The sequence below is a fragment of the Pistacia vera genome, unplaced genomic scaffold (assembly GCF_008641045.1).
Source record: "Pistacia vera cultivar Batoury unplaced genomic scaffold, PisVer_v2 Contig40, whole genome shotgun sequence".
In the NCBI taxonomy this organism is placed as follows: Eukaryota; Viridiplantae; Streptophyta; class Magnoliopsida; order Sapindales; family Anacardiaceae; genus Pistacia; species Pistacia vera.
In genome coordinates this window covers 2,467,506-2,494,171 of record NW_022196224.1, presented here as the reverse complement: position 1 = coordinate 2,494,171, position 26,666 = coordinate 2,467,506, and the positions used below count along the sequence as shown (strand labels likewise).

Sequence of the window (26,666 nt, the reverse complement as noted above, 5' to 3'; positions counted from 1 at the left end):
AAACATATGAAATCTTGGTGATATATGGTTGTCTCAATTATCAACGGCAAAAAACTTACATCAGTTAGCAAGCCAACTGATATTCATACATCGTTATTATTTTTATGAATCTTTTTTAAGGAGCAAGTACTAATTTTTCTTAATTTCGGGTACAATTATGGCTTAGCATGTTTGTCCTTGAAAACAAAAGCAATTCAAGAGCCAACCTTCTAATTATTCATCCCTAAAGCAGCTACATCGTTTTCACTTCATCAATCTGCTGGTTTGTGATAACGAAGGAAATAAGATGAAATTCAACAAGACTTCCTTTAAACTAGAGTGTGATCTGACTCTGCCAAATTGATGTTTTACAAAAATTTTCATTTATGTAGTTCCATTATGTAATGATACAACAGGTCATAAAGAGCAAATGTTTATGATAACACAAGAACAAAACAAAAAACACACAATAACTTTTCTTAACGTAAAACAAAACCAACAACAGAAAAAGATTCTTAGGTCGTTGTTAACAGTATTTTTCTCTCACTCGCCGCTTTCTCACCTTTTTTTTCTCAGTCGTCGTCAGTCACCAACCTTGAGTCCCCAGTCGCTTCAGTATCACAAAACATGAAAAACCCACAACTGGCTTTTTGTTAGTCGCCATCCCTAAGTCGCCAGTCGTTGGAATTTTCCTGCATTCAAACCACTCCCATTATCAATCAACAATGCAGGAACTATCTCAGCCTGACAAGACACCAAAATAGAAAGCTACTACCTTTGCTACGTCCTTGTCGTCAATAGGTCGGCCAAAGATGGAAAAGAAGCCGATATGGTGTAAACTTACTAGGGAGGATGAGGAGATGTGTTGATCACACGACCAAAAACCCAGGTCGCAAGTCACTTCAAATCTAGAGAGCAAGAAGAGTTACCAAAGAATAGGCAGAAAAGGCAGCCAACTCTTCATTCTCCCTTTTCTTTTTTTTCAAAGTCAACTTCAGTGGGACGTGGCAACCATTCAGCGACACTCACCATGATTTCAAATTTTTAATTTTTGATTTTTGCCGCTTATGTAAATTGACCAATTACCCTTTTTCAGAAGGAAAAATGCAAACAGAACATGACGGAAGGTGGGAAAATGTAATTTTGAAACTTGATGGGTGGGAAAGGTCGTTTTGCTAAACCTTGGGTGAGAAAAAATGTCATTCTTCCTTGTTTTGTGTTTGAGAGCTGTGTGTGTTCGATGGATGCTGTAGAGAGAAGAAGAAGAGAAAGAGAAGAAAAGAGGTAAAAGAATTAACAAAAGGGACGAAAGTCTTAAGAAATCAAAGAAGGGAAAGGGATGAAAGTGAAAAGAATTAAAAGTTTTGAAGGGAGTCAGGAGGGTATATATCTAGTTGAAGAGTGGACATGCCATGTGACAGTGACACTCTTTGTTTCATTTAGATTAATTTAATTAATTAATCAATTAATTATATGTTTTGAATTTGTAATAATTTGTAATTAATTTAATTTAATTTTTGTTTATGCTTCCAAGGAAAACTCTTGACTAAACTAGGTTTTGGGTCTTTAATCTTTATAAAATTATGTGATTACTTTGTATTTCTAGGTAGTTTACGAAGAATGTGAGTGAAATCAAATTTTTTATTATTATAATTAAAAATGACCTCGTATCGGTACTCGTTAATTGGACCCAATTAACGAGTACCAATACGAGGTCACTTTTAATTATACTAATCTCTCAAATATTAAATGTTTTTGATTGAATAATTATTCTGAGTGAAAATTATAACACATTGTTTCAAGAAAATTAAGAAAATAAAAAATAAAAAATAAAAAAAGAGATTGTCGGCGTGATTACATTATACTAACTCAATGTTTTAATTTATCTATATGAATACTAAATAATCTGTAATTCTCAAATATAAACATTCACACTTTAAAAAAAATACAAATCAAAAGTTAAACCGTCAATAATCAATCTTTATATAATTAGCATTAAAATTAAACGATTCCATAATAAATCATTATTATTATTAATTAAATTTAATTAATTTTTTTATTCAATTAATTTAATTTAATTTAATTGCTCTTTTATGTTCACGATGATTAATCTACTGATTTTGTCTTCTAATACTTTTTCCTCTTTTCTTTTTAATTTTTAATTTTTAAGTTTCTTTACTAAAAGAAACTTGAAGCATCGCAACAAGATAGTTTATTTCATATTAGGTTTTATTTATTTATCTTTTATAATAAATAGAGAATTATTTTTGATACTCTTTACGAGGTGCTCATCTTTATCAGTCCAATGTGTATAAGGGATGTTGAATTGACATTAAACGTGATTACCTTCAACTTTACATTTATCATTGTGAGTGAAAGTAAAAATAAACGGTTCACAAGATACATCAAAAAGTTAAATTAAAATTATAAGTTGAAGTATCTTGATCAGTTATTTTTATACTCTAAAATAGAACTATATATACCACTAAAGAATAAACGGTTCACTATTGTAGTTGTAGCTCTTGTTGGTAAATACATTTTAACAGTACTTTTTCATCAAAAGATTTTTGTATAAAACTAAAATAAGAGACATTTCAGGCTTATTGATCTTTCAAGAATATTTTAAACTTATTGATCTTTCAAAGATGGATAAAATTAACCTATAATATAAAAAACCAAAATTTAAGGTTGGTAAATAGTTTGTAACCGTTACCGCACATATAATAATTATATATGCAATATTAATGTGACATTATCTTATATATCACTAATAATTCATTAATTTTTATTGTATGATATGGTTGACACATAAAAATTAATACTATTATATATATAAAGCTGACAACACAATTTTAATTTTTAACCGATATGATTATGAATGTATCAACATCAAATTAATTATATAAAATAATATAATTTATCACCTTATTATACAATTAATGTTGGTGGTGTTACCATATCACCAACCCTATCAATTAGGGATCACAAATTTGTAAATTTGTACATCTAATATAACTCTTACATACTTATCTCTTTTTCGGCTTTGTCCATTATTCTACACTCTACAAGTGCATCTTTACGTTCATGTATTGACATAGTTGTACAATAACAAAACCCTTTTTTTTTTTTTTTTTTTTAAATCAAATTACGATCATCAAAAATAATTATTTTAAGAAAAAATTACTACGTGATTAACATTTTATCGAATGAATATACAAAATTATAAAATTTTATTAAACAGGTTTACATAATCATATAATTTTATCGGACGAACGTACAGATAATCATGTAAAGGCACCCACAAAGTTTAAAATGATTTTAAAGGGTGTTAATGGTAAAATTAATAATTTTAGTAAGGGTTCAAGAAAGTTTTGAATGACACGAACATGAAATGCATTTTATGTTATTCTAATAAAATTCCATCATGGAAAATATATTTCGAGGAGAAAGTCTTAAGGAGAAGACGAACATTGTCCAACTCATGAGAGAAAGTCTTTTATGTATACAATTAATTAATCATCAGACGCGTGCAAATTATGATATTGATAGGTTTTTTTGAATTGATTGACGCTATTATTATTCGTTAGATGTGCAAATAACTTGCATGTAAATATTTTGTTCTCCTTTTATAAGACATTTTTTTAGTGTATATCAACTATATGATACACCTGTTTCACTTAAATTTTTTGTAAGAAAGTAAAAAATGTGAGGGATATTTTCGTAATAAAGTGTGATTCTTTGTCCACTTTGGTAGAGGAAATTTCGAGGAATGAGCTGTTACAACTTAGGGGGCATTTGGTTATGATCCTAAGAAGATTAAGTCGGTAATCTTATCTTTTAGCATTATCTTGTTTGGCTAAAAAGGGAATAAAAGATTACAATAATATTTTATTACGAAGTAATATTCAACAAGTATATAGAGAGTAATATGATTACTGACTTAGATGGTTTAGATGGTGGTATTTTAATATTACCTAGTAATCCTAATTTTGTTCTAATTTTGCTTTGGAACACAAATACCCTCCAAAGAGTGTATATATATATAAGTAAAGGTGGACAGGTTCGAGTATCTGTCTAATTTCAAAGGAATCGAAATCGGCCGGCTCCTAGCATTTGAAACCGGGTACCCAAAATCATTACTAACCCCCCCACTATTTAAAAAAATGCCAAAGATACCTGTAAACCCCCAAAATTAAAATTACATATAATTGTTTTCTCTCTCCTCCCTCGTTTTTTCCTCTTATTCTCCTCAGGGAATCTCCAACCCACGCCAAAATGGCGCAAAAAACACCAAATTGGCGTGGGTTGGTACTCCAACCCACGCCAAACACTGCACCATTTTGGCGCAGTGCTACAGTGTTGCGTCAAATTTGGCGCAGCACTGTAGCGAATAAAATATATATATATTTTTTGAAATTTTGCTTTTTTTTGTTTTTTGATTTAATTTTGTTAAGTTAATTTGAGTATTAAATTTTACACCAAAAATCACACCAAATTTGAGTATTTGTATTTAATTTAATTTGATTATTATTTATAATAATAAATTTATAATAATGATATAATTTAAAAAATGATGAAAAATTAAAAATAGAACTTTATTCAATGCAAATATTAAATTACAATAACTCAAAATAAAAATTAACACTAATTTAAAAACACTAAAATTAAAAAAAAAAAAAAAAAAAAAAAAAAATAACAATTTAGTATTCCGGTAGATTAGTTCCGGATAAGATCATCAAAATATTGAAAAGAACTAGAGTTATTACAATAAAAGAAATAGATTAATTGTTATTTAATATTGAAAAGAACTAGAGTCATCAAAATAATAATTATTTAATAAAAATATCATTCCTAATATTTAATTAATATATACAAAAATAATGAGTGAAATAAATTAATTGTTGATTATTATAATAAAAAAAAAGAATATTTTAAAGAATATTCTAAGAAATATTTTTTTTGGTGTAATATTTGGTGTGATGGATTGGAGATGGAATAGTGTTTTGCACCAAAATTTACACTAATTTGGTGTAATTTTGCACCAAATTGGTGCAATGGGTTGGAGATGGTCTCATCAGCTCTTCTCTCACTTGGACTCTACCACATGATCTGCACCACTCGCAAGTTTGATTTTGGAACCTTGGTAGGATGCAATCTGAAGCTGCAAATTAATGGAGTTCTCAAGTGGAGTGTGGAGAGAATGAGAACAGTACCACTCTTATAGAAAGACCTTAAAAGTAGATAGAAGGAGCTACCCATTAACTAAAGGAAAAGTGTCTTCCAAATAGATGATAATTATAATCGTTGGGCTCACTAGCAAGAAAAAGCGAAACACATACTCCTCAAGTCAGTACTCAATAGTAACTGCAGCCATTTACTGAGCAAAACCAAGAATTACAACATGTGATTAATAAGTGGCGGTGAAGCCATTAACTCAGTCTCTTTTTACATAACTTTTCTTACGTGTAAGTAATCAATTGGTCAGTAAAAGATAAGGGTTATCTAAAAATCTGCTATATTTACTATTTACTGACACGAAGTTGTTGTAGATAATAGACATGGAGGTATAATCAAATCAGTTGTTAGAAATTCAAGAAAATTATTTGTTTTTCAAAATTTACCAAAATTTTATTTTTCTTTTTAATTTCTTGACTATTAATTAGCATTCATATTTAATTTTTTAATGAATTGCTTTAATTTACAAAAGCGTCTTTACCATCTTTGTCCAAACACGTACCATCCCTTACCCTTACCTCACCACCACCACCGTCTCAAACACCTCCAATGCTTCCTCCTCATTCTCTGTCTCCTCAAACACCTAGATCGGTCGGCCGGCTCCCCCGCTCCTCACTTTGCGCCCCAAAATTGAAATTACATATAATACTTCTTTTCTCAGGTTGTATGGTTGATGGTTTGGATGTATTTGGGTGCATCTGTTTGCAAATTGATTTTGCTGGTTTGAATGTATTTGGGTGTATTTGTCGGCAGGTTGATATTGCAGGTTGTATGCTCGATTTTATTTTTTTTCTTTTTGATTTGGTTTGTGATTAAGAGATCTGGATTTTTGGTACTGTGACTCTGTGAGTGTGAGTGTGAGTTTGGGACGTTTGATTTCATTTTCAGTCAATCTTTCATGCTTGGTCCCGGTGGCGCTTTCTTTTCTATTTCTTCTTCTTCTCTTTTTCCGGTTTCGGTTCTCGTATCCTACATGGTAAAACCGGAATCGAAACTGTACAGTATCAGTTCAGGTTCCAAAAACCGGAACCGACCTATATCTGTCGGTGCGGGTAGAAACCGGAACCAAAGCCCGCGTATCCGTCTGTTTTGGTTCTCCTATTTTTTTTTTTTTTTTTACACGTAATCGCAAGTAAAATAATATGTAAATATTCTGTAATTTGTGTTAATGAAATAAATTAATTATTTATACAGACACACTAACTAAACATGATAATAATTTATACCCATTAATCTTTTTTTTTTTATTTTAATAATTAAACATTATCAAAACCAAAAGTCTCCTTAATGTTTCTACGCCCAGTCATTTTTTCTCCTTTTTCTAATTTAAATATAATTTTTTCAATACCGACAAAGATTTATTATTTTTTATATTTATTTACTATTTTCATAAAATCGTATAACATATATTTTATGTACCAAATTATTTTTGGTTTCTTCAACTAATTTCAACCAAAAAAATATTAAATTTGACAGTGAAAATGTTTTTTTTTTCCCTTATTTTCAGAAATACTCATAAATTAATCGATGTTAGTGAACTTAAATTACAATTAAAAAAGTAAAATAAAATGTATTTATTTATTAGTTTAACTCAAGATTTTTGTTTCATCAATTAATTCAAACAATTTATTGCAAGCACACATAAAGGACAATTTATTTATTTAGTTAAATTAATTGAGCTTAAATTCTTAAAAATTAAACAAAAAAAATGTCAACATAAAGNTAAACAAAAACAATTACAATTTTATTAATTGTTGTCAACTGACAAACCGATTTTTCTTTTTAAACCGTCTCTCAAAATCTATGCACACCCACAGAAAAAAATTTAGATACATCAACCAAAAAAAAAAAAAAGAAAAAGACCAATTGACCCTCGATCACCGTGCTAAACAATTCCAAATACCGTACCGACCTTTCCAACCAAAATACTTATTTTAAGGGTGATTTCGTCAGTCGAACGAGAGGTTGGGATAACGTGAGCAACGCCTAAACAGATAAACCTTACACCCGTCCTTGGGACTAATCGTCGGATTGTACACTATCTCATCGCAACCGTCGGTTCTGAGTCTTTTGAAATCAATCAACGTGGCAAACATCGCGATGAAAAGCACCAAATGATTCAACGCATACCTCTGGCCCACACATTGATGAGCCCCGGCTCCGAACACCAAAAAGTTCCTCTTATATACCTGATCCTCCCGTCTCTCCTCACTGAACCGGTCTGGGTCGAACCGGTCCGGTTCAGTAAATCCCTGGAAGGAAGATTCATATACGGAAGGGAAAACAATTGTCCCCTTCGGGATGGTGTACGAATCAGTCAACGGGAAGTCTTTGACAGCAATGTGTGGAACCAATGTGGCCGGTGCTCTATACCTTAGAACCTCACGCGCCACAGCTTGCGTGTACTTCATCTCTCTCACCTGATCGGCCGTTATCATTTCGTCCGATTCAGGTGACCAAAAGTTAAGAACTTCATTACGAACTTTGCTTAAGACTTCGGGGTGCGAGTCGAGAAGTGAAACGGCCCACAAAAGTGACGAAGTTGACGCGTCTTGAGCCGCGAAGAGGAAGTCAAAGAGGTGGCCGGCGATTTCGTGGTCTCCGGAGTGCGGTGGCGGTGGTTTACCGGCGGCCTTTGCGGCGGCCAGCTCTTTGATGTGTTCTTGCATCCAAAAATCAATCAAACACGATGGCTCTTCGCCTTTTGCCATTCTTGCTTTGCTCTGTCGAGTACACACAGTCAAAGTGTCCACTAATCGCTGAACCGCCAGCCTGGCGTTTCGAAACGCGAAACCCGGAAGATCCACGGGGAATTTCATCGTTCCGACGTTGAAAAGGTTGTAATCGTAGTTGAATTTGCGTCTGGCTTCTTCATTCAAATAAGGTCCGACGATAACCGTTTGAGACGTCTCAAGATTCATATCACGAACAAGTAGACGGAGAGTGATGAGCTTCTGCGACACATCCGAGTTCGATAATTTAACCCATTTTTTCAAGTGTTTAAGAATAATAATCTGCTGCAACGAGGTGTAGGTAGAGAGAGCTCTAACGGTGAAATTAGGAGCAATACGACCACGTAGATCTTTATGGTCTTGTCCAAACATATAGATCAGATTATGTTCACCAAAGAGTTTTTTTCCAAAGGGATGACCCACCAACATGAAAGCGTCAGGACGGACATTTGAGAAAATACGATGAGACAGTTCAGTGTTACGAATGAAGACCATGAAGTTACCAATAAGATAATTGGCAGAGAAGCCAAGAGGTTTGGAAATAACAGCTTGCTCTTCCCAGAATTTGGTAGGATTACGAACCAATGGGATAGCGTTACCAATAAAAGGCAACACAAACACAGGCCCTGGAGCGCGGCCTTTCTTAATCCAGTAAGTAATCTGATGAATCAAAAATAAAAGGGCAAGGAAGGAGGAGAAGTATTGGGTTAGGGTTCGAGTAGTGAGAGAAGATAAGAGTAAGAGAAAATCCATGTTAACGTTATCGTGAGGGCGAGAGAGAGAGAGAGAGAGAGAAAGAGAGAAGAGGAGTGTGGCTTGTGGTTAGGTAAGTTGAAGAGAAATATATATAGGGGTTGCAGAGAAATATTAATGGTGGCATGTCCGAAGAGGACCAACTGCAATTGGTCAAAATGAGAGGGGAATTTTTTACGATAACATCAATCAATATGTATATAAAATATATAATATAATTGACATTTAAACGGCCTTTAGTTAAAATCTGGTATAGAGTGCAGTCATAAACCATAATATTTTCTGAGCCGCTTCTGGTTGGAATAATGAGGAAATAATCAAAATCGACGCCTAAATATGTCGGGTCTGTTTTCAAGAATTTTAAAACTTTTGACTTAGAAGTCAGAAAACAACCACCACACAACACATATTAGCAAACGAAACAAAGACCCAATACGGCGCCGGTCGGTGGAAAATAGGGCTGAGACTGTGACTCAGGGCCAGCCGTGAATGCAAGGAAGTGACGTGGCAGTTACAGCGAAGATCGATTAGGACAAGGGTTGGGTTGGATTATGACTAATTTATAAGAAATATATTGCTATTTATTTATTTAATTTTAATTTTAATTTTAATTTAATTAACTCTTGCTTTTACACCTCTGTTCATTATATTACAAAACCTACTAAATTGTTGTGTCTTCTTCTTTGAGTTCGTTGAACTAGACCTTGTTTGTGTCTTCTTGTCCCTTCTTGTAACTAACCAACCACTAAACTAAACATTAATATTCAGACCCATATTGTATACTTAGATCAGATAAGTCAGATTTTTTTTTTTCCAAAAATCATTGATAAATATTTTAGATAGATAACTCCACAGATTTGGTATAATTTCAATCATCATGTATGCAAATAATACTATGAACAATAATACTTAAGTAGACCCAATTTTTTTTATTTTTTATTTTTTTGTGATCATTGGGGCTATTTGGTCAAACTTGTTTGCATTTCAGCTAATTTTCAAGTCTTGAAACTACCAATTAGGTAAGAACTCTAGTTGTCACCTCTATTAGTGTTTAGGGAGACTCGAACTCAAGAGTTCATAAAATCTTTTTTTATTCTTTTATCATCATACCACCCAATTGTGATCAAGTGGACCCAATTGTTATTTCACTAAGACAGATTTCGACATTAATTTTTATTAAACACAAAGCGCATTTTCCAGAACTACTTGGCGGTGTTTGTGGAATGAAGACAAACCTCAATGAAGATATCATAGAGAGAGAGAGAGAGAGAGAATGCCCATGTTATTTAAATGAATTTTCCTTGTGGATTGTTGATGCATGATTTTGACACTAATGACTCGCGTGTGCAAAGTTCTAAGGCGTTTTTAGAAATTATACGTGAATGATTATAATCAAATACAAAGACTGAATAATAAATAAGAGATGATTTTTAAAGTAGTTCGGATGCTTAAAGCAAATCATACGTTCACTGTTTCTTTTATATATGAGAGATTACAAGAGGTCGCGTATAGCAAACATCGAACAAATATACAGTAACTGAGTATTAAGAGATAATATCAAATCAGTCTCTCTTCTGTAGGTTATCTTTACTCTGAAAATAAATATTACAATCAGAATAAGAGTGTAATCTCAGAATCCCGAAAATGAGAGAGGGAGTCCTCTATTTATAGTAGAGGAATTCAAGATAATGATTACAAATCTGCAAATGGATAGGTGTCGTGCAAGTCATTCTGATAACTTGAGAAATATTCTCAAATTATCTGGAGCTTAGACAAGTGTGTGGTCCTTAGTCACTCATAGATAAAACTTGAATCTGCTAAGTTGGTGACAGCCATATTTTTTCTGTCATGGAGCAACATAGCAACTCTTGGACAGCACAAAGCCTTCATGAACTTTGATTAGTGTATGGTGTATGCTGACATAGGCTAACGTTAGTCCTGTTTTTTAAGCATAACACCGATGATGCCCGTTGCTTCCCCAACACAATTTGGGCAAAGGATTCGGAATCTTTTGGTGCAGTCAAATTGTGGGTTGATTCCGGATAATGCCAGTCTCTGCCAAACTTGTTAATCAATAACGGTGGCTACGGCAAGTTATAGTTCAACTGAGAAGAAAAGACTANAAAGGATAAAAATTTGTACATTTGATCAGTGATATTTATAAGAGAAGTGTAGCAATATCTGTCAAACTATAGAGGTTGTTCTTAAAATTAAGAAAAATTTCATGGACAGTCAGTGATTTTTTTTTTTTTTTTTTTTTTATCTACACGAAAATTCTCAAGTGAAGATGTTCTGATCTAATTATTTATCTTTTTCCAAATCGGACTAATATTCTTCATGTCCGGAATTCCTTAGAAGAGAAAATTTCAATCAAATATCTTCTATCAAGAATTCAAAAACTTTTACCTTTTATTAGATTTCTCATCTCAAGAATGCTCGACCGAATTTTTTACTAAAAAGAAGAGTTCTCTTTTTTTTTTTGGCAGATGGAAAGGACACCGAATACATTCAAAACCTGCATCTATACAGGGCTGCGGATACAGGCGATTTGGAAGCTACAAAGAGTTTCCTTGATCTTAACCCTTCTGCACTAACCGCCAGCCTTTCCGCGGACGGCGACACAGCTCTTCACATTGCCGTTCTAGCCGGGCGAGTAAAGGTTGTTGAAGAACTAGTGAAAAGGATCAATGCAGAAGACTTGGGAATCAAGAACAAGAGTGGTGCCACAGCCCTTAATTTTGCAGCAACCGGTGGAATCACAAAGATTGCTGATTATTTGGTAAAAAAGAACCCGGGATTGCTTCGCATTCCGAACCAGCATGGCTACATCCCCGTCGTCGTGGCGTCTCTCTATGGCCATCGAGATATGGTTCGATATCTTTACTATGAGACTCCAATGGAGGAGCTGAACCCTGATAACAGCAAGAATGGAGTTATGCTTCTTACAACTTCTGTTGTTGATGACCTCTATGGTAAAAGAATTTCTCCCATAAAATATATATATATAATTATCTTTTAGTACATTACCTTCATCATCATTTAAAAAAAAAAAAAATTAAAAATATAAAAATAAAAAAAAAAAAAAAAACCCAAGAAAGAATAACTAAAAAATAAGACATCCAAAAAACCTGTAGATGTCGCGTTACTTTGGTCATTATTCTTAGGTGTGAATGCTCTGAAATTTTTAATGTGGGAACAAATACCTAACAACTAGTTGTTGGGTTTAATTTTGCATTTTGTGAAGCTAACTACTTGTTATTAACCTTTAATCCCCATGCTAAAAACTTTAGGACGTCTGCATTAGAGATTTACCATATATATATATGTTCTACTAGTAAAATTTAATTTGTTTGAAGTTAATTGATATATATATATATATATATATATATGTTCTACTAGTAAAATTTAATTTGTTTGAAGTTAATTGATTTTCTACACATTATTTAGATATTGCTCTGGATATTTTACATCGCTATCCGCGATTGGTTTTTGAACAAGACAACGACGGCGACACGGCCCTTGATATGTTGGCTCAAAAACCTTCTGCATTTCCTAGTGGAACTCAACTTGCACTTTGGCAAAAATGGATTTATTCATGTAGGTGACTTATGCAGTTTGGATTATTCTTTAAACTTTTCTTGTTCAATTCAACATATGTAAATTGGTAACGTTCTTTCACCATTTATTTTGTATTTTGTTAAGCTCGAAAACTTTATCGAACTATTAGCTACTACTTTAGAAAAAGCGTAGACTTTTGCACCTAAATTGACTATACATATTTCTTTCCTTAATTAAGGTATTTATATTCCTTCTCCTCATGCATCAAGCAACAATCACGAAGACATTGAAAGACCCCGTTATGAAGGCCCAGCTGAGCACAAGAATGTGATCGCAAGAGGTGCTTTATTATGAGAGACTATAAATTAGAAATTAAAAATTAAATCTGATTATTCTTTATTCTTTTAACTACAAATTAGCGGTAAATTGATTGTGTTCAAAACATTATAACCTCTAATTTCTCTTCATGTGTACATATATGCAGCAAAGTATCCCGTTCTAGACATGGTGGGGAAAAGCTTAAAACTATTTGGTAAGCACAAATAATAGTTAATTATTAGTTTGTGGTACGGTTGAGGTGATATTTCTTTGATATTTTCGGTTTTTTCGTAGTATTTTCTGACTCTTGATCTGCTTCGTTTGCTCCACAGTTCCAGCTATCATGTCCATGTATGAGTTAAAGTTGACACATGTTCAAGCTCAAGAACTCCTAAGCTGTATTTGTAAAGAAATATCATCACAGGGCGAGTCACAATTTGAGAAAGTTGGAGTAAAGAAAGTGATATTCAAAGCTATTAAGCATGGGATTGTTGAGATCATCACAGAGATCATGAAACATTACCCTGATATTATATGGTGCTATGATGATTATAATCGCCATATATTTTTATATGCAACTTTGCAACGCCAAGAAAAAATTTTCAGCCTTATTTACACGATTGGTGCGAAGAAGAGCTCAGTGGCAACCTCTTGGGACAAAAGTCACAACAACATTTTACATCAAGCTGCATATTTAGCTCCACCTTCTCAGCTTGATCGTGTCGCAGGTGCAGCTCTGCAAATGCAAAGAGAACTACAATGGTTCAAGGTAATAACTTTAAATTTTAGTTATATACGTATATATTAGTTACTTTAAGACGAAAATTCTGACGCAGACAACATTCTCTATCTTTTTATTTTATTTTATTTTAGAAATCCGAAATCTTGTTCTTTAGGTCATAATAAATGTTATTTTAAAAGATAAATATTAATTTACAATTGTTGATAAGTGAAAATTTGACTATAATTTTGTCTTTTACTATTAATTAGTACTAATAAATTAATAAATTATGATATTGTCAATATACAAGATTCACATTTTAAATAAATGTTAGACATCCTCATAGAGAAGAGAAAACAATCAAAGTTTTATAAAACACATGTTTACAAAGACTTATGACCTCGATGATAGGTTCTAAAACATACTTCCTTAACCCTAAATCCTAACACGATAAATGTGCTTAACGATAATTTATTTTTATCTATTTTCTTGGGCAGGAGGTGGAGAGTGTTGTGCAACCAAAATATAAGGAAATGATTAATCTGCAACACAAGACACCTCGAACTTTATTTTCTGAGCAGCACAGGAAATTAGTAGAAGAAGGAGAGAAATGGATGAAGGAGACAGCTAATTCATGCACAGTTGTGGCTGCACTTATCGCTACCATAATGTTTTCAGTAGCATTCACTGTGCCTGGTGGTTATAATGAATACACAGGCATCCCTCTCTATTTAAACCGCAATTCCTTCATGGTTTTCATCATCGCCGATGCAGTGTCATTGTTCTCTTCATGCACTTCATTGCTGATGTTCTTGGGAATCCTCACCTCGCGATATCGTGAAGAAGATTTCCTCAAGTACTTGCCTACAAAATTGATCATCGGTCTCTCCTCGCTCTTCTTCTCTATAGCAACCATGATGGTAACTTTCGGAACAACTCTTGTGATTATTCTTCGAGAGCGAATATGGTGGGTTTCGTTTCCAATTATTTTGCTAGCTAGTATTCCTGTCACCATTTTTGCTCTGCTGCAATTCCCTCTTCTGGTTGAGATTTTTTATTCAACATATGGACCTGGCATCTTTGATAAGCCGAAGAAATGGTGGTTGATTGGTATGGAGTAGATTTTTACATGTATACAAAACTTTGATCTCAATCGGTTAATAGAATCATAGCTAGCTTGCTTCATTCAACAGATTTGGGCATATTATTTATTTTTGTATCTGATCATTTCATTTTCTTGTATGCTGTGTGAAGGAAACATTATATATAATTCTGATGATTATTTACTCGTGCATTTTCTAAATTGCTTATCGAGAGTTTAAAACAGAAGAAGATTTTAATTCATAGATTATTTAGCAACTCTTATCTTAATTAATTACACATTTTCACTGAGGAAATACTAATTTATTAGCATTCTAAGAGCAAAGGTTTATCTTATAAGTTAATCTTAAGCTTCAATATTTACATTCTTTTGTTTATAAAAACTTTCTCTAAATTTATTGAATTGATGATTAATAATGAAATTTAAATACCAATTTTCTTCTTTATCCTCCTCTAGTAAATGCTGATACCAATAATTGGAATTGGGAGCAACAACAACATAAACATCAATGATGAACACAAAAGAAAAACATCTGACTTCATTATTTCAACTTCTCTCTCTCAATTACATTCAATATCAACATCTCTTTTATAGTAAGAGACATTGACTTCTAATTCTAAACAAATTCTATTCTCCTAATTAAACTCAAAAAGACATCCTTCCTAAATAGCAATTCTCCTAAAATAAATCTTCTAAAGCAAGAATTTAACAAAACCTAAACTTCCCTAATTTATCTCAAAATAAAAGGAAAACAAACATTCCCAATCTTAAACTCCTAAAGCGGGACTTTTCTTTAAAACTAAAATTCTGGAATAAAAGTCACGTTTGTGCTATGCCGTGGCATGCATCCCAGACTTCACGTTGCTTCTTCATGCCTTCATCGTGCCGTGGCAGGAATTCGTCCTTGTCGCAGCAAACTTGCCTCTGGAATTTTTCCGGAGCACATCATTCTTCTGTGCCGTGGCATGCTTTTCCTTGTGCCGCAAGGAGCTCTTCTCTGCCCACAATTTCGACTTCTTCTATTCCAACGCTGCTACTTTTTCTACTATACCAACTTCTTCATCAGCTATCAAAAAATGTTCATATTCCAACAAGTTCAGCCGTTAAAGTTGAGATTAGTCATTCTTAAAAGACCGATTAGTTTAGGTATCAATATTAATCATAAACATAATTAGAATATCTATTGTTGACTGTGGATTTTATTTTTTCTAGTGTTAACAAAAGTATGTTGATATATATGGATAAGAGAGGTGTCTGTTACAGACGAATGAGTAAGTTGTTTCATGTTGGTAAATAATTGTCATGCCTAGTTGACAATTCATGGAGAAAGGTTTTTATTTTTTATTTTATTTATTTATTTATTTATTTTCAACATCAGCGCCAATGGAACAGACTTGCTCTTTTATTGATTGCGTTGTATTTTAACAGGATATACTTAATTTTTTTCTCCATTTTGTGATATGAGACAAACACATACAGCAAGGATTTTATTAGTAGGTTGGTTATGATCAGTCTTAATAAATTAATTAGTTTAATCATAATCATAAGTTATGACTATCACGATCCAACGTTAGTGAGAAGCTAGTAGCCTAGTAGCCTCTATAGCCATAATGGTAACGACAATGACAATCGATGTTTGAACAATGATGAATGGGGTTTCTTCAAAATTTTGAGGTCTTAGTTTACAAGACAGGAGATCTACCAATGGCTATTGCTTGTTTCGTGGTGACTATTTGGTTCAATGGAGCTAAAAGAAGCAGAAATTAGTGGCGCTCTCATCTACAGAAGCTGAATTCAGGGCCTTAACACAAACAACAACAAATGTAGCTTGGCTTAAAAGTCTGTTCTCTGAGTTTAGCTCTTCAACTCCAGCTGCTCCTATGATATGGTGTGATAACCAAAGTGCTGGATCAGTTGCATCTAATCCAGTGTTTCGTGCTCGAATCAAGCATATTGAGATTGATGCACATCAAAAAAGCTGGTCATACAATATGTTCCTACTGTTCAAAGTGATGATATTTTGCTTGAGAAAAACCATTTTTGGTTGTTAGCTGAAGCTGGAAAATTGGCAGCAAATACAGAATTTGAAGTGATGAAGAATGGCCTGGGAGCAGTTCACCGAAGCTGATTTTTGGGCATGATGAAGTGATTGTTTTTGGTTGATTCGACACTCATTAAGCTGTCAACTTTATTTCATGTTAATGTGATGTAATTTAGTAGTTAAAGTTGTATGGTTAGGATGTATTTTGATATTAAAATATGTCTAAATGTTAGGTACAACAATGACACAAAGTTGTATAAACTTTGTTTTTTCTTAATGAATTCATGTAGAACTCTGTCTTTAGCTCTCTTATATCTTCTTTCTTCTTAGTTCTCTCCCATGTACTTAGTCTGTGTTCCAGCTCCAATAAACAACAATTGGTATCAGAGCTCCACTTGATCTTAAGGGGCATGTAAAGCTTGCATTCTGCACTTTCTCACCTAAACCTGGCTTTATGGCAACAAGTTCAGCCTCACTCTTACCTCCAACCTTTAATGGAGAACAGTACCACATGTGGGCTGTTAAGATGAAGGCTTTCCTGAGAGGTCAGAGCTTATGACAGTATGTGGAAAAGGCGAAGCAGCTGCCACAGTTGGGGCCAAATCCAACCTTGAATCAAATAAGAATCTATGAAGAAGAAACTGCAAAAGCTCTAAGAGCTTTGTCTCATATACATGCTACTGTTACGGATCAAGTCTTCACAAGGATAATAGCTTGTGAGACAACAAAGGATGCTTAGGACAAGCTCAAGAAGAATTTGGAGGAAGTAGTCAAACCCGAAATATGCAAGTCTTGAACTTAAGGAGAGAGTTTTGAGACACTAAAGATGCAAGAAATTGAAGTGGTTAAGGACTATGCTAATATATCAATGAATGTGGTTAACAAGTTTAGGTTGCTATGGGAGGAGATAACTGATAAACGAATTGTAGAGAAGGTATTGGTGAGCTTACCCAAGAGGTTTGAATAAAAAATCTCTTCTTTGGAGGATTCCAAGGATATGTCTCAAATCACATTGATTGAGCTTGTTCATGCACTTCAAGCTTAAGAGCAAAAAAGGAAGTTGAGGCAAGAAGATAGTGGTGAAGGAGCATTAATTATTCTGAACTTAGGGAGGAAACAAGAAACATATTGGAGATAAGAGGGGAAAGGAGAAAGCCATCAATTAGTGGCGCAAACCAGGAGGATTGAGGGGTTTTCCACCATGTTCTCAATGCAAAAAGAAGAACCATATAGAGAGTAAATACTGGTTCAGACTAAATATTCAATGTAAAACATGTAAGCAATTTGTCCACATTGAAAAGGTCTGCAAAAACAAACCAAACCAGCCAACACATCAAGCACAGATAGTTGAAGATCAGCAGCAAAATTTAGAGTAAGAGCAGTTGTTTGCGGCCTCCTGCTATGTTGCTCAGTTTAATGCTCAAGCTTGGCTGATTGACAGTGGGTGTACCAATCACATGACACCTGATCTGGAGAATTTTTTCAGCTTAGACCAATCATACTAGTCAAGAGTAAAGATTGGAAATGGTGACTTTGTAAAGGTTAAAGGCAGAAGGGATGTGGCTGTGCAGACCTTGACAGGTACAAAAATCATTACCAATGTTTTACACAATATTGCTTAGCTGAAGTCAATCAAAACTTGCTTAGTGTAGGACAAATGCTAGAAAGAAACTACACTTTGCACTTTAAAAATCAATCTTGCACAATATTAGACAATGAGGGTAATATGATGATGTATGTAAAAATGGTGGGCAATAGCTTCCTAATTGAGCTTAAAAAATTAGAATTTCAAGCCATGTTTGTTAATACAGATGACATAGACCTATGGCATAAAAGGTTTTGTCATTATCACTGTGCTGGTCTTAGACAATTGAAGCTCAAAAACATGGTTCACAACTTACCCGAAATAGAAGAGAATGAGAGTTTGTGTAATGCATGCCAAGTAGCGAAGCTTACCAAACCTGCTTTTCTAGCAAACCATGCTTGGAGGGCTATTGAAAAGCTTCAATTGGTATACACTGGTGTGTGTGGATCGATGCAGACCTCATCCCTGAGTGGAAGCAAGTATTTCATCTTGCTTATTGGTGATTACTCAAGGATGACTTGGGTATACTTTCTAAAATAGAAAAGTGAGGTTGCTACTGTTTTTAGGAATTTTAAAACTCAAGTTGAAAACCAAGCTGGTGCAAGTATAAAGGTTATGAGAAATGACAATAAGGGTGAATATACCTCATGGAAATTTGAATCAATATGTAGGGATGCTGGAATTTGGCACTAGTATAGTAGTCCTTACACTCCTCAACAAAATGGAGTGAGTGAAAGGAAAAATAGAACAGCGATGGAGATGTCAAGATGCATGTTAGCTAAAAAATGTTTGCTAAAAGAGTTGTGGATAGAATTTGTAAACACTAGTGTATACTTGCTGAATAGGCTTTAAAAGATCAAACTCCATTTGAAGCATGGTATGAAGTCAAGCCTCAAATGAACCATCTTAGAATCTTTGGTAGTGTCTGTTATGTTCTCATACCAGCCATCAAGAGATCCAAACTTGATGACAAAGTAGAAGCTGGAATCCTGGTTGGTTACAACCACCAATCCAAGGCATACACAATCTATAATTCGAAGTCTAAGAAAGTTGTGATTTCTAGAGATGTGAGGGTTGATGAGAGTTTAGTTTGGAACTGGGAGGAGAAGAAAATTCAAGAAGATGCAAGGCCACAACAAAGGGAATTAGCTGCTAACCAATCTGATGAAGCAGATTCTGATGCAGAAGAAGAAACATCAGTTAGAGGGACTAGACCTCTTGCTGAGATTTATGGAAGATGCAATGTAGCTATACCTGAACCATCATCCTATTCAGAGGTAGCCAAGCCAGAAGCATAGAGAATCGTAATGCAGGAGGAGTTGTCCATAATAGAAAAGAATGGAATATGGAAGCTTGTGGACAAACCTGCAAATTGAAAGATGATCCAGGTTAAGTGGATCTTCAAGAGAAAATTGAATCCTGATGGTTCAGTTTTGAAGCACAAAGCAAGACTTGTTGTCAAAGGTTTTGCATAGCAACATGGTCTAGACTTTCAAGACACATTTGCACCTGTTGCTAGACAATGCACAATTCGGTTGATCCTTGCATTGGTACCTTAGTTCAAGTGGAAAGTTTACCAAATAGATGTCAAGTTAGCCTTCTTAAATGGTTGGCTTGATGAAGTAATTTATGTTGAACAACTTAAGGGACATGAAGTCAGAGGGAAAGAAGATAAAGTTTATTTGTTGAAGAATGCTCTATATGGCCTAAAACAGGTTTCAAGGCCTTGGTACAATAGAATTAATGAGTCCTTGGACAGCCTAGGATATGCAAGAAGCCCAAATGAGCATACTTTGTATGTGAAGAAATTTAATGAAGATGTAATCATGGTTTCCTTGTATGTAGATGATTTGCTAGTGACAGGAACATTTCCATTCATGTTGAAGAGTTTAGGAGGGCAATGCATAAAGAATTAGAGATGACTTATTTTCTAGGAATGGAAATACATAAATCTCAAGATGGCATTTTCATATGTCAAAAGAAATATGCCAATGAGTTGTTGATGAAGTTTGGTATGGATAGATGTAAATCGGTTGGCACACCTTTGGTGCAAAACCAAAGGTTGTGTAAAGAGGATGGAGTAGCCCTGGTGGATGAAACAAAGTATAGAAGTCTGATTAGGAGTTTGCTATATTTAACAGCAACAGGGCCTAATCTTATGTTTGCCACTAGTCTCCGTTATGAACAAACCAAGTGAGGAGCATCTTAAAGCAACCAAGAGAGTGCTGAGGTTTATCAGGGGGACATCAGATCATGGAATATGATTCAAGAAGTCTGAAAACTTCAGATTGGTGGGCTATGCAAACATTGATTAGGTGCTTCTTATGATGATATGCGAAGCACATCAGGATATGTTTTCTTGTTGAATTGTGGAGCCTTTTGCTGGTCATCCAAGAAGCAAGAAACAGTAGCTTAATCGACTGTAGAAGTTGAATACATATCAACTGCTGTTGCAATGAATCAAGCCATATGGTTGAGGAATATATTGGACGATTTGGAGGTGAAACAATGTGGCCTACTGAAATTTTCTGTGATAACCAATTGGCTGTAGTATGGCGAAGAATCCAATCATGCACGGTCGAACTAAACACATAAAAATCAAATTTCATGCAGATGTAGGGAAATCAGATTGACTCACTGCAAGGGAGAAGATCAATTGGTGAATATCTTTACAAAGGCCCTATGCAAGTCCAAGTTTGAAGATCTTGAGCTTAAACTTGGTGTCTCGAGCAAAAATATCAAGGAGGAGTGTTCAAAATGATGATATTTTGCTTGAAACAAACCGTTTTTGGTTGTTAGCTGAAGCTGGAAAATTGGCTGCAAATGCAAAATTTGAAATGATGAAGAATGGCCTGGGAGTAGTTCACCGAAGCTGATTTTTGGGCATGATGAAGTGATTTTTTTTTTGGTTGATTCAGCACTCATTAAGCTGTCAACTTTATTTCATGTTAATGTGATGTAATTTTGTAGTTAAAGTTGTATGGTTAGGATGTATTTTGATATTAAAATATGTCTGAATGTTAGGTACAATAGTGACACAAAGTTGTATAAACTTTGTTTTTTTCTTAATGAATTCATGTAGAACTTTGTCTTCAGCTCTCTTATCTCTTCTTGCTTCTTGGTTCTCTCCCGTGTACTTAGTTTGTGTTCCAGCTCCAATAAACAACACCTACCGACTTTTGGTGTGCAAACATCCTCACAAAAGCACTACCAGCAGCATGATTTGAATTTTTTAGAAGCAAGCTAAAAGTGGTTTCACAAGACTTTTGCTTGGGGGGGATGTCAAGGATGAGAGTAAAAAATGATCAAGTGCTTAGTTGATGAAAGCTTAGTATTGAGCTACTGAACTTAAGAATTGAGAATGTTAGTTACTGTTAGTATAAAACTGAAGTTGGTTAACTTTGTTAACCTGTGTTCAACTGTTAAAGAATACCGTTAGTCAAAGTCAGCTTAGTTTCTAAGAGTGCACTAAAGAAGAGAGAAGTTTAGTCAAGAGGGAAGAAGCCATCCGACTATTATTGTGTATTCCTAAAATCTGTGGGTGTATTGGCTGGAGAATTCTAAGGAAAAGAAAGAGTAACATGTGTTAAGAGAAAGTTCTGCATTTTCGTTCATTTCACTACAAATTTATACAACAAAACATTAGTTCAAAAGATCCACTATTACACCAACTTTGCAGGGATATTTACAAATTTGAAATTTAAACTAAAGTTTACAATTAACACAAGCCTTAATCACAGCTGGATACACCTAAACACATCACTAAAAACACATCAACTTCAGCATCTCACACACGGTATAGCATCTCACACATGGTAGAATGTAAGTAAAAAAACAGAGAGTTCTTTGGGGCCAAAATGTTTTTCAAAACCAAATTGAATTTCAGTTACATTTCCAGCAAAATATCATTGTTTCAACACTCCTCCTTGATATTTTTGTTGGAAACACCAAGTTTGAGCTAAAGTCTACAAACTTGGCTTTGGACAAGCCTTTGATCATGATATCAGCCACTTGATCTTCACCCCTGCAATGGACTAGCTTAACTTCCTCATCTTGTTCAACTTCTCCTACCGCATGGAACTTGATTTTTATGTGCTTAGTTCGTCCATGATGAACTGGATTTTTTGCCATAGCTATAGCTGATTGATTATCACACGTAATTTCAGTAGGATTTCTTTGTTTCAGCTTTAAATCTTCTAGGATTTTTCTCAAACAAATGGCTTGATTCACAGCAGCAGCAGCTGAAATATACTCTACTTCTGTTGTGGATTGAGCCACAGTTTCTTGCTTTTTGGAAAGCTAACAAATTGCACCGCAATTTAGGAAAAATGAATAACCTAAAGTGCTTCTCATGTCCTCTATTGAACCACCCCAATCACTGTTAGAAAATCCCACTAATTCAAAGATTCTGACCTTCTAAACCATACTCCAAAGTTAGTGTTACCCTTTACATATCTTAGCACCCTTTTTGCAGCTTTGAAATGTGTTTCCTTGGGCTGACTCATAAACCTGGACAACAAGTTGGTAGGATACATTATATTTGGCCTGGTTGCTGTTAAATACAACAACAACCAGTCAAACTCCTATATAGCCCTTCATCAATATTCTCTGCATCATCATCTTTTGAAAGCCTTTGATTAGGAACCAATGGAATGTCCATTGGTTTGCAATTCTCCATGTTGAATTTCCTTAAAACTTCACTTGCATACTTCTCTTGGTTGACAAAAATCCCATTTGAACTTTGATGAATCTGCGTCCCGAGGAAATCAGACATTTCCCCTAAATTAGTCATCTCAAACTCATTGATCATGGACTTCTTGAACTCCTCCAATTGAGCAAGTTTACTCCCTGTCACAAGAAGATCATTAACATACAAGGAAATAATCATCACATCCTCATCAACTTCTCTAACATACAAAGTATGTTCATTTGGACTCCTCACAAAATCCAAGCTTATTAAGTGATCATTAATCATGTTGTTGCAAGCCCTTGGTGCCTGTTTCAGGCCATATAAGGTCTTTTTCAGGAGCTAAACATTGTCTTCACTTCTTCTGATCTGGTATCCTTTCGGTTGTTCAACATATATTTCCTCATTCAGCCATCCATTAAGGAAGGCTGATTTAACATTCAACTGAAAATTTTTCCAGCCAAATTGAGTTGCCATAGCAAGCAATAATCTGATTGTATCATGCCTAGCTACCAGTGCAAAGGTTTCCAAGAAATCAACTCCATATTGTTGAGCAAAACCTTTGACAACCAGCCTAGCTTTGTGCTTAAGAACTAAGCCATCCAGATTGAGTTTCCTCTTGAAAATCCATTTAACTTGGATTACTTTTCTATTCTCAAATCTATCCACAAGTTTCCAGGTTTGGTTCTTCTCAATCATTGCTAAGTCTTCTTTCATGGCAGCTCTCTAAGCCTATGATTTTGCTGCTTCAAAGTAGTTTGTTGGTTCAAGTGAAGCCATGTTGCACCTCTCGTACACCTCAACTAAAGGTCTGGTGCCTCTAACCAAGAATTCATTTTCTGCATCACTCTCATCTTCATCAAAAATCTGATCACCAGCAGCTTCTGTCCATTGAGGCCTTGTCTCTGCATTAACTATGCTTTCTTCCCAATTCCAAACTCTATCCTCATCTACCTTGACATCCCTAGAGATTAGAATCTTCTTGGATTCTGGAATGTACACCTGATAAGCTTTGGATTGGCTGCTACAACCAATAAGGATTCCAGTCAAAGCCTTATCATCCAACTTGGTTCTTCTTGCAGTTGGAACTAAAACATAGCATATACTCCCAAAATTTTTGAGATTGTCTACTATTGGTTTGACTCCATTCCAGGCTTCATAAGGAGTTTGGTTGATCAAGGTTTTTGTGGGAAGCCTATTGAGTAGGTAGACTGTGGTGTTGACAGCTTCTGCCCAAAAACTATTTGGCAACTTCTTCTCAGCAACCATACACCTTGCCATCTCCATAACAGATCTATTCTTCCTCTCACTAACTCCATTTTGCTATGGAGTGTAGGGGCTGCTATACTGATGTCTAATTCCAACCTCCTTGCAAATTTGCTCAAACTCTTGAGAAGTGTATTCAATGCCATTGTCACTTCTCAAGGTTTTAATGGTTTTTCTTGTTTGGTTTTCCACCAGCTACTTAAACTTCTTAAACACACTAGCCACCTCACTTTTTTGCTTCAAAAAATACACCCAACACATCCTGGACCAGTCATTGATAAACAACACAAAGTACCTACTTCCACTCAATGATAAAATTTCCAGATGTCCGCACACATTTGAGTGAATGAGCTGAAGATTTCCAGCAGCTCTCTAGGACTAGTTTATGGGAAAGGGTTGCCTACTCAACTTGCCAAGTTGACAAGCTGGTCATGCAACCTTAGTTTCTTCAATTTCGGGCAGATTCTGGACCAATTTTTTGGTCTGAATTTCTTTAAGGCCATGGTGATGGAAATGGCCAAATCTCTTATGCCATTTTTCAAACTCAACTAGCCTAGCATTATAGGCTCTAACTTCAGATTTTTCCCACTTAATAGGGAAGCTCTTTCCCACCATTTTTACCCTCATGAGTTCACACCCTTCACTGTCCAGGATTTGGCAGGTTTGGTTTTGAAAATGTAGGACATAATTCTTCTCCAAAATTTGTCCTACACTAAGGAGGCTTTGACTAATTTTAGGTGCATAAAGTACATTACTAATAAGTTTTGTACTTGTTAGTGTTTGGACAACAACATCTCCCTTTCTTTTTGCTTCCACAAACTCATAATTTCCTACTTTGATTCTGGATCGATATGCATGATTCAATTTGACAAAGTTCTGCAGGTTTGGTGTCATGTGGTTTGTACATCCACTGTCAATTAGCCAGCCTTCATTGCTTGTTTGTGTTGCACTGTAGGAAGCTACAAACAGTTGCTTTGTCCCCTACTCTGGTTGTTGATCACCAGTCACTTGAGCTTGTTGTTGGGACTGCTCTCCTTTGTTCTTGCAGACCCTCTCTATATGGCCAAATTGCTTGCAGGCCCTGCATTGCATCTCTGGCCTAAACCAACACCTCTTCTTGGAATGGCCTTTCTTTTTGTAGTCAGAGCAAGGTGGATACTCCTTCATCCCACCTGGTTTTCCCTACTAACCATTGCTCATTTCTTTCCCTTTTTTGTCACTGGCATATCTCCTATTGTTCCCTTGTGTAGACTTGCCTTTGTGAGTTGCCATCATTGCACCCTCACTTGCATATTCTTGCCTCAAGAGCCTTCTTTGCTCTTGTGCTTGCAATGCATGGACTAACTCAGTAAGAGTGATTTATGACATATCCTTTGAGTCCTCAAGAGAGGAAATTTTGGACTTAAACCTTTCGGGCAAAGCTTACCAAAACCTTTTCCATAACTCTCCTATCTATCAGCTCCACTCCTAGAACCTGATTTTGTTGACAACACTCATCAGTCTGTCAACATACTCTTTCACCTTCTCAGATTCTTGCATCCTCAACATCTTAAACTCCCTTCTTAGATTCAGCACCTACATATTTCTTGTAGTGTCACTTCCTATGAATTCCTCTCTCAACTTGTCCCAAGCCTCTTTTGCAGTTTCACATGCCATTATCCTTGTGAATACAAGGTCTGTTATAGTAGCATGAATATGGGACAAGGCTCTTGGAGCTTTAGTAGCTTCTTCTTCAAAGATTCTGATCTGATTCAGAGTTGGATTTGGTCCCAACTGTGTTGGCTGTCTATTCTCTTCTACATACTGCCACAAGCCTTGGCCCCGGAGGAAAGCCTTCATTTTTATAGCCCACATGTGATAGTGTTCACCATTAAAGACTGGAGGTGACATCAAGGCTGATTGAGTAGCCATCGGCTTAGGTTAAAGGTTTGAAGCAGAAAATATAAAGTTTGAAACAGAGAAGTTCTTGAGATGAGATGAAAGATTGAACGTGGAAGGGAGAGATTTCAGGTTTTCTATTATGGCTCTGATACCATTTGTAGGTGTATTGGCTGGAGAATTCTAAGGAAAAGAAAGAGTAACATGTGTTGAGAGAAAGTTCTGCATTTTCATTCATTTCACTCCAGATTTATACAACAAAACATTAGTCCAAAATATCCATTGTTATACCAACTTTATAGGGATATTTACAAATTTGAAATTTAAACTAAAGTTTACAACTAACACAAGCCTTAATCATAGCTGAATACACCTAAACACATTGCTAAAAACACATCAACTTTAGCATCTCACGCACGGCAGAATGAAAGTCAAAAAACAGAGAGTTCTTTGGTGGCAAAAAGTTTTTCAAAACCAAACTGAATTTCAATTACATTTCTAGCAAAATATCACTGTTTCAACCAAATCAAGGCATGATATAATGAACTCTCTCTATATAAAGCTAAGGACAGCTAGAGAAATTCAATATGCAGATTGGTTTTTCCTAGTTTTCATTTGTTGATTTGAATTAAATTGTTAAGTACTTGACCTTTGCTTAATTAGCGGGTGAATTCAGGTTATGACTTGACTTGTTAAAGACTTACCACAATTTGAAATGGTACTGCAATAATTTTCTTTTATCTCAAACGTGTTCCCAGGATTATATTCAACAAGCTGAGATGATTAACAATTTGATATCTAATATCATACA

At 34.9% G+C, this 26,666-nt stretch overlaps 2 protein-coding genes across 2 annotated transcripts; one reads left to right on the top strand and one right to left on the bottom strand.

Moving 5' to 3' along the window:
• Window positions 1-6,972: 6,972 nt before the first annotated feature.
• On the bottom strand, window positions 6,973-8,798 carry LOC116141721 (cytochrome P450 710A1-like). The gene has a single exon (XM_031427204.1). The coding sequence runs from the start codon at window positions 8,697-8,699 to the stop codon at window positions 7,164-7,166; it is 1,536 nt and encodes a 511-aa protein (XP_031283064.1). The 5' UTR covers window positions 8,700-8,798; the 3' UTR covers window positions 6,973-7,163.
• Window positions 8,799-10,662: 1,864 nt separating this feature from the next.
• LOC116141620 lies at window positions 10,663-14,417 on the top strand. The gene is made up of 7 exons (XM_031427094.1): window positions 10,663-10,750; window positions 11,186-11,671; window positions 12,147-12,296; window positions 12,496-12,597; window positions 12,742-12,789; window positions 12,908-13,344; window positions 13,794-14,417. Exons 1-7 carry the CDS (start codon window positions 10,663-10,665, stop codon window positions 14,415-14,417), a joined length of 1,935 nt encoding a protein of 644 aa, XP_031282954.1.
• The last annotated feature ends 12,249 nt before the right edge of the window (window positions 14,418-26,666 follow it).

Excerpts from the sequence above, each read along its gene's own strand:
- LOC116141721 (XM_031427204.1), bottom strand. The coding sequence starts at position 8,699 with ATGGATTTTCTCTTACTCTTATCTTCTCTCACTACTCGAACCCTAACC.
- LOC116141620 (XM_031427094.1), top strand. The coding sequence starts at position 10,663 with ATGCCCGTTGCTTCCCCAACACAATTTGGGCAAAGGATTCGGAATCTT. Across the intron at positions 11,672-12,146 it reads TGTTGTTGATGACCTCTATG|ATATTGCTCTGGATATTTTA; the intron begins GTAAAAGAATTT and ends CACATTATTTAG. Across the intron at positions 12,297-12,495 it reads GCAAAAATGGATTTATTCAT|GTATTTATATTCCTTCTCCT; the intron begins GTAGGTGACTTA and ends TCCTTAATTAAG.